At 41.2% G+C, this 12,405-nt stretch overlaps 1 protein-coding gene across 3 annotated transcripts in view; it reads left to right on the top strand.

Annotated features, from left to right (window-relative positions):
• The window catches only part of LOC309858835 (serine/threonine-protein kinase Sgk3), a 144,811-nt gene that overhangs the window by 67,809 nt on the left and 64,597 nt on the right, over nucleotides 1-12,405 (top strand). For all 3 annotated transcript variants that reach the window (XM_082719131.1, XM_082719130.1, XM_082719132.1), the window contains exon 2: nucleotides 8,107-8,319. In XM_082719131.1, coding sequence (XP_082575257.1) covers nucleotides 8,242-8,319 — 78 coding nt within the window. In that variant the 5' untranslated portion in view covers nucleotides 8,107-8,241. The remainder of the gene's footprint in view (nucleotides 1-8,106; nucleotides 8,320-12,405) is intronic.

Below are 12,405 nucleotides of genomic sequence, written 5' to 3'. Positions count from 1 at the left end.
AGTTGATTGACTAGGTGAATATCAAGGTTAGTTCTTGCATTCTGAGTTAGTATCTGAATTTGGTCTCATTAGAGCCACATGACCCACCCCTAGGTGAGCCTGCTGCCCCTGGGAACCGATCTGTAAGACCGTATTGTGATTCTCCAGCAGAGTGAGAGCAGATTCTTTTCCCATTCTTCTTCTTCATTTTTAAGATTTTTTTTTTTTTAAGTAATCTTTGCATTCAATGTGGGACTTGAACTCAAGACCCCAAGATCAAGAGTTGCATGCTCCACTGACTCAGCCAGCCAGGTGCTCCCCCATCCCCATTCTTCTTTTGAAAATCCTAACATACCTGTGAACCTCCCCCCAAATTCCAGGTTTTATCCCCCCATGAACAACTTCCCTTTTTATCATTTGTTTTTAATTTTGGGTTCTTGTATCAGTCCTCTTCTCTGTTTTATTTCCCTGACTGGCTCTAAGATGATTTTGCAGGATTTTAGTTGCTTCAGTTTCACAGAATAAACCTAGATTAGGTTATAGTAATAGCAGAGTATCTTTTTCATAGTTTCACTCCTGACCACTTAAGACTAAATTTATGAGCCTTCATTGATTAACAGAGGACTCTTTAGAGGATATATATGTTGTATATATATATACAACAGGGCAGACCACCTGGGTTCAAATCCTGAACCCACTACCTGGGGCAGATTACCTTTTTCATGCTGCAGTGTCTCCTTGGTTTTCCTGTCAGTAAGGCTTTGGTGAGGAGCCACAGTCTGGCTTATATTAAACTTAGCTATGAAATATTAAATGTTGTTAGGCTACTGGATTGATCTAGCTTGAAGAGAAGGAAGACCTTATTTAAAGTGAGACAGTGTAGTATAACAAACAAGTATCTATAGATTTTGGAGGTAGTCAAATTTGGACTTAAATCCAAGCAATTAACCGGATCATAGCTTAGACAAGTGATTTCTTTCTTTAAATAATAATAATAGTTATTATGGGGGGCAAGTGATTTAATCTCATTGTTTTTCTTGAAGCAGCATCCTCATTTCCAACATATGGTTTTAGCTTCCTTTTTCCAGAGAAAATTGAAGCAGGCAAATGTGATTTCTTTCAAACTTCTGCTACAGTATCTGCCTGGCTTTATTTTTAGTTAGGCTGAGAATATATGACAGTCTTCATTTGTGGCCCTTCTCTGTCATTTCGTGGTATACCATGCATACACATAACATCACACTTAGTGAGGTGTTGAAATTTTTATATTGCTTATCATTATTCCCCATGAGATAAGGTCTTTGCAGGTGGGATTTTCTCTTCTCTTTGTCTTATTGCTTAATTCCTAAGGAATGCCTAATAAGTATGTTGAACAAAGGAATAAAAAGTAATTTGAAATGAATCGCTATGTCTTAGATCCAATTTATTGACTACTTTTACAGAGTGAGATCTTTTTCTTATCTCATATGCTTAAACAACCATTTGAAGTAGGTGTTGCTAGCCTCATTTTCCAGATTAGGAAACAAGGGTTTAGATTAGTTTTGTCCAGGGACTGAGGTGGAGAATTGTAGCATTTTATCCCCACAGGACGGAATCATCTCTCAGGAGTTTTTGGCCTTAGAGGGAGGAACCAGTACTACCAAACTGCAGCCTGCTCAGGAGGGAGCAAGATGAGCAAATGTTTCCCGCCCCCCATCATGCCAGAGGCATGAAATCAACCAGCAGCTAGAAAGCAGGGAGGCCTAAAGTGTGCAGGCTGTCGAGGTCAGCATCCCAGGGCATGGAGCAGGGTGGATATGGATCTGAACAGACACAGAGGATATCCAGCAGAGTCCTCCCCTTCCTGTTCTTCAGTATTCCCTCTTACACTTTGGGCATAACACTTATGTTCCTAACTCAGGGGAAACACAGTCTGTCACTGACAGGCACTGTATTCAGTGCATTCACACTCCCACCTGGAACCACTGCCAGTGTTCAGAGAAGGGAACAGAGAAGAAAACTAAACTAAAACAAAATTGCTATAGTCTTGGCATCTGTAGCTAGTCTTTTGCCTCAAGTTGATAATAATACCTATTTTATGTTCCCCTACCCTCTTCCAACACCTTAGCTTGTCCGAGTTTCCTGGTGGAGGACCCCAAACATTCATTCCCACAGGATCCAAGTCTGTTTACTGAGTTGCCAGTTTTCCATTGACCAGTACTGTTAGACATGCCTCACCGAATCTCCTTAATTCAAATGTGTGTGTGTGTGTGTGTGTATTTTAAGATTTTATTTATTTATTTGACAGACAGAGATCACAGGTAGGCAGAGAGTCAGGCAGAGAGAGAGGAGGAAGCAGGCTCCCTGCTGAGCAATGAGCTTGATGCGGGGCTCGATCCCAGGACCCTGAGACCATGACCTGAGTCGAAGGCAGAGGCTTTAACTCACTAAGCCACCCAGGCGCCCCTGAATCTCCTTAATTCAGACATAATTCCCCTCCCCATGCTGTGTAATGACATCCAGGTTTCCTCCTGGAAATCCAGATTGGTCACTTTACTGGGGCAGTGACCATTTTCTTATCAGGTTGGATGGCTTGATAAAGCACACATGGGTAGGGGATAGGCTTAGCTTTCAGTTTAACAGGACTAGACTGTTTTCTCAGTGAAAGCATCCCTCCATCAAACCTGAGGTTGTCTCGAGAAGGAAAGGGTTATAGTGTCATGTTAAAGCAGAGGTTCTGGAATGAGACATCACTTCAGGTTCTGATTCCGCCAACTACTTGCCTCAGTGACTTCAAGCAGTTACTTAGTCCAGTTTTGTGTCTATTAGCTCCCATGTAAAAGGAGAGTGACAATAGTATCTCCTAGGGTTACTGTGAAGATTAAATATCAACCCAGTGCCTAGCAAACAGTAATAATAATCATCACTATGGTTACTGGTATTAAAATAAAATACATTATAGAGTTTAAAGTACAAATTTGTAAAACAATATTTTCCTTCATTTTAATACATGAGTACATACATACTCATAATACAGACACATTCTCACACCCATATATGTTTATAGACATATAGAAAAAAAATGAAATATATGCCAAAAATATTGACTGTACATGTCTGCTGTGTGCTAAGATGCTGGATATTTTTCTATATGCTTTTCTATATGCCTTTAATTTTTATGATTATTATTTTTATATTCAAATAGCAAAGTTAGTGAATTTTGTAAGTAATTTGAAAGTGACTCAAGAAGGTAATTGAGCCAAATTTTATCACATAAAAACACAGTTTTTAGCCCAGGTTCAGTCGTCCTTATTGATGAAATCAGGGAGAATATCACTCTTCAGCCAGTTTTGTCCTTTTGAGGACTGAAGGTGCATTGAGTCAGGGACCATTGCTGTTCTGATACTAGTTTATATGTTGCTAATGGGTCTCCATGTCAACAAAATGATGTGTATTGTCAGAGAGCCGTGCAAACACAGACATTGCCTTAAGATTGAATATGAGTACTCCAGAAACTGATATGACAAATACTTGATCATTCAGGAACCTTACATATTTAGGCATCAAAAGCAAGCAAAGAGGAGGCCTGGGTGGCTTAGATGTTTGATCATCTGTCTTCGCTTCAGGTCTTGCTCTCCAGGTCCTGGGATCGAGCCCCATGTCCACCTCTCGGCTCCATGGGGAGTCTCCTTTTCCCTCTCCCCTTGCCCTGCCTATGCTTTCTCTCTCTCTCTCTCTCTCTCTCTCTCAAATGAGTAAATAAAATCTTAAAAAAAAAAAAAAAGGCAAGCAAAGAAGTGTAAGCAATGATTCATAGCACCAAGATGAATGAATTGCTTCTGAAAGAGTGATTTCATTTTTTCAGATATTTCTGCACTTCTTTGGAATTTCTGATCCCATGAAGTTCAGACCAGGTCACAGTGGAAAATAAGTACATCTCTTCTTTGAGGTCTAATAGATTGATTCTCCCAGGATGCTCACGAATTCCCAGAAGTCTTAGATCTGAGTTTGGTAAATACCTTCAACAACTTTCTGCTTCTCAGTCATCTAACCAGTTAAAATAATCTTAACTTGGCACAGCCAACTTCCACTCCTTCCAGTACATCTGCAAACCTCTCCTTTTTATTTTTATTTTACTTTATTTTTTTAAGATTTTATTTATTTGACAGGGAGAGATAACAAGTAGGAAGAGAGGAAGTCAGAGAGAGAGGGGGAAGCAGGCTCCCTGCCAAGCAGGGCTTGATCCAGGACCCCAGGATCATGACTTGAGCTGAAGGCAGAGGCTTAACCTACTGAGCCACCCAGGCACCCCCTCTCCTCCTTTTTAAACTTTTTTAAATGTTTATTTTTTAAAAAAATGAAAGTACAACGTATGGGAATATGCTCTCCCCTTTGAAAAACAATTCAAATCTTGTTCTTTCCAGCTCTTTCACCAGTGAGCCATCCTTTAGCCATTGGCCACAAGTCAGTGTAGATACATTCCTTGGGCATGCATTTCTCCTGACACCTGTCTCCTGACATGTACTGCTCAGAATTGTGCCTAATGGGAAGAGTTCCCTTCACAACTCTGTCAGGACCATCCCTTCGTAGAGCTACAGTGTTTCATTTCTGGTTGGGGCTTGCATACCGTGCATGTCCATTCACAAATGGGCATGTCTTTTCCCTCCTCTACTAACTGATCGTAGGATCCTCTCCGTGAGTGTGTGGTGCCAGAGCTTACAAGGAAGGTGTTACAAGTACCAGGTTTTCCTGCGGTTTACTTGTGCCTTCCAGACCTGCTCAGGCCCAGTCTTGCTTTCAGCATACCAAGTGGAAAGCTTTCGTACAGTCCAGTTTTATGAATTGGTTGGTCAGATAATACTTCTCATGACGGCTGTTCTTACTACATAGTCTCTTGGTTTCCCGTGGGCAGGAATATAATCTTTGCCAGAGCTGAGTAGCAAGCCAGGAACCAAATGGAAAAAACTTATTGACAGTACCCTAAGGAGTCTGTAACTCTTACTCTTCTCTGGATGCTTGTCAGAGGCTTCTTACCCCATCCCTGTCTGTCATGTCATTTGTGGTACTAGTGGGTGTGCTAAAGCATAGCCCCAAGAGTTAGGGCAGCTTTTACTGCTGAAGAACCTTCTCTTGAATCAGGCCCCAGAAAAAACTGGCAGCCTCATGGGTTATATCCACGTATGAAACTCACCAGTTATGTTACGTCTTTCTTAATGGACATGGTGCCAAGTGTAGCAATTTTACTTCAGATGCAATATCCTGCTTCAGACATCTGGAACCATAGAAACCATCAATGTAGTAGATCCCTGAACTTCTATGGCTTTTATCTCCATTCTCTGGCTTGTACATATATCTTACAAAGGCATCCTGAGTGCTTGCTACTTCTTTGTTCTCGAGATCTGGTTGACAGAATGCCATCTGTGTGATGGACCAGTGTCGTAATCTTTGGGATACTGAGATGATCGAGGTCCTTCCAGACTATATTATGGCAGTGCAGAAATAGCCCTCAGGTAAAACATTGAAGGTGCACTGCTGTCTGGCACTTGGTGGGAAATTGCATCATACTGTTCTTACTGATGATGATGGAAAAGGAAGCATTTGCTGGGTCAGCAGTTATCTACCAGCTAGCAGACGTTTTGCTCATTTTCTCCAGCAAGAAGTATCACATTTAGAAGTGCAGCCATGATTGGCCTCACCATCTGTTGTTATGTTCCAAGATCTTTCTGGCTTTTGGCAAGGAAAAAAAGGAGATATAATAGGAATCAACGCCTCTGTATCCTTCAGTGTTTTTGATAGTAGTACCGATTTCTGAGCTTCTCCCATGGATGTGGTACAGTTTTTGGTTTACTTTCATAGTAGGGAGAGGGGAAGAGTTCCAGGGGTTTCTTCCTGGCCATTTCTTCCATATGGCTTTTATGACATAGGACAGGGAACCAATGTGGGAGCTTGGCCAGTTACTAAGTATATCCATTTGCACAAAAATTTTAGGACTAGGGAGGTAACCACAGGATGGGCCTGTGTTCGCATGGTACCCACCATGGGATACCAGGGTTGACTTCATCACTCATCTCTTTTCTGGAATGAGATATGCACTCTGACCTGTGGGCCCTGCTTTGGATCTTCAGGGATTAGTATCAGTTTAGGTCTAGTGTCTAGTAACCCTTGAAAGGACTATATATTTCTCTTTCCACAGGGGGCTGTCACCCCTGTGCATGGGTGCAGGTCTCTCTCAGGGAGGTCTGGAAAAGGACTGTGACCATTATAGGATCACAGTAATCTCCTATTTAGTCCTCCTCAATCCTTTGAATGTACTCCCATATATGCTCTTCAGACTCTTACTGGTAAAAATTTCTGAGATTCTGCAAATTTTCCATTATAAAAGTGGTCTCTTCCCAGAGTTGAACTTCTTCCTCGGTTCTTGTGGAGCTAACTGTCGTTAGGGTGCAATAAGGGGTGAGAAGAATAGGTAGTTAGGAGAATTGGCATCCCCCTAAGTGCTGGGCTCTATACTAAATTGCCTACTATACTTGTACTCTGGGTATCTTGTATGAAACAACTTATCCTGCTTCTGAGCTCTTTCCCCCCTCATGTGTTTCTGATGCCATTTAATGTCATACCTTATTGTCCCTTCCAAAGGGAAGACCTGAGACTTGATGTCCTCCTCTAGTTCTGCTCCTGTGGATTGTGCACAGTTAGGCACAAACAGACCTTCAAGCTCATACATAATATGGTACCAGCAGGGCCCACCATGCCCTGAGTCTCACATTCTCAAGGGATAGGTGTGGAAAGTGTAGCACTGTGACTTCCACTCTCTTGTCATTTCTGCTACAGATAGAGAATGGGCTGATGTCGGTCTCGGGCTCCTAGACAAGGTTAATCTGTCTTAGAAGAGCTAAGGTTCCATCTGCTCTGATTCTGTGGCAGTAGAGCGCTGGGACTGCGGGCAAGACTTTGATCAGGTGGCCGCCCTGGTCTAATGGGTGAGCTAAAGAAGCTGGCTGCTTTTATGCGGCACTCTGAGCTTAGGAGTGCGTCAGCTACGTATCTATGTTTTCTGACAACTAATTCAACTACATGTAAATCCTTCTTGACTGCATTCATCCGGTCTAGCAAAGTGGGTTTTGAATCCTCTCAAAGGAAGCACCTTTATAACCAGTTCAAACTCACCATACCTGAATATGCAACGCCTATTGGTAGATATTTGAAATCATTGCTTCACTGTAATGTATTTACAATTATTAGATCTGTCGGTGTGACTTCCTAAAATTAGTCACCAGGGAAACTGGCAAAGTAACTCTTTAAAGGGTATTATTTTGTATCAGTGGAGAGAGTGAGCTGCTGTGTGTAGCAAAAGTGACATCAGTTTGACATATCAAGCCCTTTGTCCTCGGGCAGAATGATAATAACATAACTGTATTTGTTCTATAGGAAGATTGTAATATCTTTGACCAGGGGCCCAGGGCATAAAATCCACAGTTGTTAAAATGCAGCTTAGCGCAGTGGTTAAGAGTCAAGACTGGAGCCGTGTACACAGCCTGGGTTCACATCCTGGATGGGTAATTTATTTAATGTCTCCATGTCTCAGTTGCCTCACATCTAATACAGGAGTAAATAATTACTATATAGGATCCTAATCTGAAGCAGGCTTCGCCTGCTCATCTTGATGCAAGAAGTCTGAAAAAACACACTTGACTGCCTGGCCAGCTCAGTCAGAAGAGCATGTGCCTCTGAATCCCAGGCCCGTGAGTTGGAGCCCCACCTTGGGTGTAGAGATTACTTAAATAAATAAACTTAAAAAAAAAAATGGAAAATAAACATTGAAAAACCCTCCTCGAAATCTAACAAAATAGAACCCTTTTAGGTGCAAGTTGGTGTCAGTTCACCTGAACTGTAGCTCCTAGAATTTCTTCATAATAAGGAAGGCAGGTGGGACACACATGTTTCATTGTGGTATATCTATTGATGGGGCAGAAAAACTCTATCTCTAACCTGGGCTGCGCTTTAGGATCAAATGTAAATTCCTGACAGAATAAACATAAAGTGGGTCCTGTGAATAATGACAAATCATTGTATTTTTAAATTATTTTGCTAATCCATGCTTTCTTTTTTTCTTTTTCTTTTCTTTTTTTCTTTTTTCTGTTGATTAAGGTTGCATGATGGAATTTGAATATTACCTCCAGAGGTTTTATGTTTTGGATTAACTAACTGTGTCCTCTGCTGACTATTTCTTCGGACTTATTTTTTGGTGTCCTTTTGAGACAATAAACTCAAAGGGATTATAACATGGACTACAAGGAAAGCTGCCCAAGTGTCAGCATTCCCAGTTCTGATGAACACAGAGAGAAAAAGAAGAGGTTTACTGTAAGTATGTACTATAAAGCGTATGGAGAAAAAAATGAATATAGATAATATTTCCATATCTGCTTTTGTTCTTCCCTAACCTAGAACTCCTCCATCCCATGTTTTCACATAATCCAGATCTTACACACCTTTAAAATTATATATCTTCCACGGTCTTTCCTTTGTACTGTAACAGAATATAGTTTACTTTTCAGATTTTTGCCTGTTTACTTATTCCCTGGGGAAAAAGTTATGAAACTTCAGTAGATCCTTTCACTAAAAATTGTGCAGGCACAGTGATTTACAAATGCACATAATTTCACATGCATTATCAGGAGGTGAATGGACTCCAGAAGTCATGGATCCCATGTTAAGAACCCCTGTCTTGCAGTTTCCACAGCACCTTTCTTATGACATTAATCATTTTCTACCTCAGTTTTTGAAGTATTTAATCCAGTATTTTATCTCTTTTTTACCTGAAAGGCAAAGTTCATTTCTAATTTTATCTTTTTTATCACCATAATATCTAATATGGAACTATAAAGAATAAACACAGTGAATGTTTGCTGAATCATTGTATCAGTGAGAGTAGCTATTTCTCTAATGAGTGTAATGAAACATCCTGTTTTATTCCCAGCAGTCCTGTTTGTGTGTATATTCAGAGATCCCCTCCCCTTCTCCCCCTGAAACAGTTTCATTTATCTTGTCTATAACTGATCTGCTCTTCCTTGTAATCTTCTACCACCTGCTGAGTAGTATAAAGCAACTCATTTAACTCAATTCTGTTTAACACTTAGTTTGAGCTAAAATGTAAGCAGTTCTTTTAAGTTAAAATGCTAAGGCTGTCTTCATTCTACTCTATTTCTCCTATTTGAACACACGCTTCTCCAACTTGACATCATGGTTTATGAGTGGAGAGGTGTCCCCTTTCATGGTATTTATTGAGTCATTGATTGACCTCATGGTAGCCTGCTGAAGGCTCTTGCATTCTTGTCAGCCCTCTAGATCTTTGCTGTTTTGGGTGTAGAGTGACTGATCTGGCAAACAGCCAGCAGTAGTTGACCTGATCTAGCCCTGGACATTTTGTTGGCATTCACTGCTGGCATCTGCAGTCAATCAACTGATTTGTTTTCTATTCTCTGTTGGCTTAGCCAGAGTGGTGGTGACTCTTGCTGACCCAGCTTCCTATTGGTCTTGATGGCTGTAGACCCCACTGAGGCTCTGCCATTCCTTTCACTGCTCTTGATTCAAGTGGTCTACCCTGACCTCTGACCTGGGGATCACCTCGCTTCAGCCATTGCATCCATGACAACTGACTTTCAACTCAGAGTTCATGTCACATGGGAAAACTGAGGAGTTAAACTAAACCCTTTGGTCTGACCACTCCAGTCTCCTCCTTTCCTTCATTCCTCCCTTCTTTCATTTTTAAGATTTTATTTATTTATTTTTCAGAGAAAGAGAGAGCAAACATGCAGGGGGAGTGGCAGGTAGAGGAAGAAGCAGGCTTTTTTGCAGAGCAAGGAGCCTAATGTGGGACTTGATCCCAGGACCCTGGGATCATGACCTGAGCTGAAGGCAGATGCTTAACTGACTGAGCCACCCATGTGTATTTTTGTTTTGTTTTGTTTTTAAGATTCTATTTATTTATTTGTCAGAGAGAGAGAGAGAGAGCGAGCAAGCGCGATCCAGTCTCCTCTCTTAAGTAGGTGGGGCTGGAACCCCCAAATGACACTTTTGTCCCAAAGTCCCAGACAAGGAACTAGAAACAGCTTCTGTTCTTCTCTCCTCTGTTTTCCTTTTCTTTTTTTTTTTTAAATTTATTTATTTGATAGAGATCACAAGTAGGCAGAGAGGCAAGCAGAGAGAGAGGGAGAAGCAGGCTCCCTGCTGAGCAGAGAGCTCAATGTAGGGCTCGATCCCAGAACCCTGGGATTATGACCTGAGCCGAAGACAGAGGCTTTAACTCACTGAGCCACCCAGGTGCCCCTGTTTTCCTTTTCTTAATAAATGTACCTCCATACCCTGTACCAAAGCCCAGAGGAGAGACTGAGGAAAGACTGCAATGTGTGTCTGGCCATTTGCCTCTGCTCAGTGTCTGTTACAGCAGTATCTTAAACATTGTTCATTTATCCCACAATCTTATAAGCAAGTCTTAGAAACGTCACATTGATGGTAAATAAGAGGTCAGTGTACCTCAGTAAAATAGTGAAGTGTATGAAAGGTTTTTTTCCTTCCCTTTTCTTTTTTTTTTTTTTTTTTAAACCCATGAGCATTCTGTCCTTGAAGGGCATAACCTCCTGCCAAGTTTGATGGAAGTTCATATATAACAAATACAGGCAGTGAGTTATCTCAGTGTCCATTTACTTTTCATGATAGAGGTATTTTCATGCCATCTTTGAAAGGTTCAGGAAGTCTGTAGCATTGTTCTTACCCAGCGGTTCCCAGAGCTGTCCCCTGCATTCTTGAAGGCCTCCTCCAGATCACTTTGTTCATTTCCTTGCTTCAGATGATCAAACGTTGCCTTTGTAGAGAGGCTTTTTCTGACCATCCTATATAAAATAGCACCTTCACAGCCCTCCCTACTCCTACTCTTTACAGTACAGTAGAGGTATACAGTAGAGTACACCTACTGTCTGTCCTGCTTACCCTATTTAATTTTGGAGGAGGTGGTTGGTGAAGGGCAGAGAGAGAGGGAAAGAGAATCTTAAGGCAGCCTCCAAGCTCAGCAGAGACCCCAACACAGTGCTCAATCTCAAAACCCGGAGATCATGACCTGAGCCGAAATCAAGAGTTGGATGCTTAGCCAACTGAGCCCCCCAGGTGCATCACCCATTTTTTTTTAGTATAGGCCCCACATCCAGCCTTGAGTCTGCTGCAGGACTTGAACTGACAATGCTGAGATCAAGACCTGAGCTGAGATCAAAAGTCAGATACTTACCCAACTGAGCTACCCAGGTGCCTCTACCCTATTTAGCTTTTTTTTTTTTTTAAGATTTTATTTATTTGACAGAGAGAGACACAGCAAGAGAGGGAACACAGGCAGAAAGAGGGAGAATCAGGCTTCCTGCCAAGCAGAGAGCCTGATGTGGGGCTCGATCCCAGGACCCTGGGATCATGACCTGAGCTGAAGGCAGATGCTTAATGACTGAGCCACCCATGTGCCCCTATCCTCTTAAATTTTTTATTAGCAGTTATCACTACTTGATATATTTTGTGTTTATTTATGACTAGACTAGACTACTAGCAAGATCCTTTGAAATAAGAACTTCTTCACTGTTGCTTTATCTGTACCCAGACAGAGTTGGATATTTTAGAAGTATTTGTTGAATTGATGTTGAATGAAGAGTAGTACTGAGTTCACATATTAGTTGCTGATCACTACAGGGCAATCCTCAAGAACCTCCGTTCTAGTCAACAAGGATAGACCCTACCTCATCCAACGCAGACTCTGTGTTGAGCCTCAGTGGGTCCCAGATGCCTGTGTCATACTTGGGAATAAAAACAGAGATTGTGTTATTTGCTATTTGATAATATTTTTATACTCTAGTTCTCATGTCTTTTATATAGATCTATGCTGTGAAGCTTCTAACAGAGAAATGCATTATCTTCTAGGATGTCTTAATTTAAACCAAGTTTAAATTATACTTAGATTATTTATCCATTCAACAAATTGTCATTGAGTTTTTGCGTCATGCTAGATGCTGTTCTAGGCACTGGGGGTATGGTAGGTAGCAAGAATGATAACAGCCCTGGCTCTCAAGGAACTCACTTTCTGGGGGTAAAAGACAGTAAGGAAATACTAAAAAAAAAAAATAATAATAATTTTATATTGTAATAAGTATCGTACTGCTATCTGTGAATTCTTGTGCATCTTTTGCAAATGAAAGTGTTTTTTAAAATTTGAAGAGTTTGTTGTTACCTGTTGGTGTTTTATTTCAATTCACGTAATAGGCCCTTGTTTAGGGCACCTTGGTGGTTCCGTCACTTAAATGTCTGCCTTTGGCTCAGGTTGTGATCCCGAGGTCCTGGGATGGAGCCCTGAGTTAGGCTTTCTCTTTCTCTGCTTTCTCCTTCTCTCAAATAAATAAAAATCTTAAAAAAAAAAAA

Source organism: Mustela nivalis (assembly GCF_964662115.1).
Source record: "Mustela nivalis genome assembly, chromosome: 2".
Classification (NCBI taxonomy): Eukaryota; Metazoa; Chordata; class Mammalia; order Carnivora; family Mustelidae; genus Mustela; species Mustela nivalis.
Note: the sequence above shows the minus strand (reverse complement) of the source record. Positions and strands in the feature narration are given on the sequence as shown.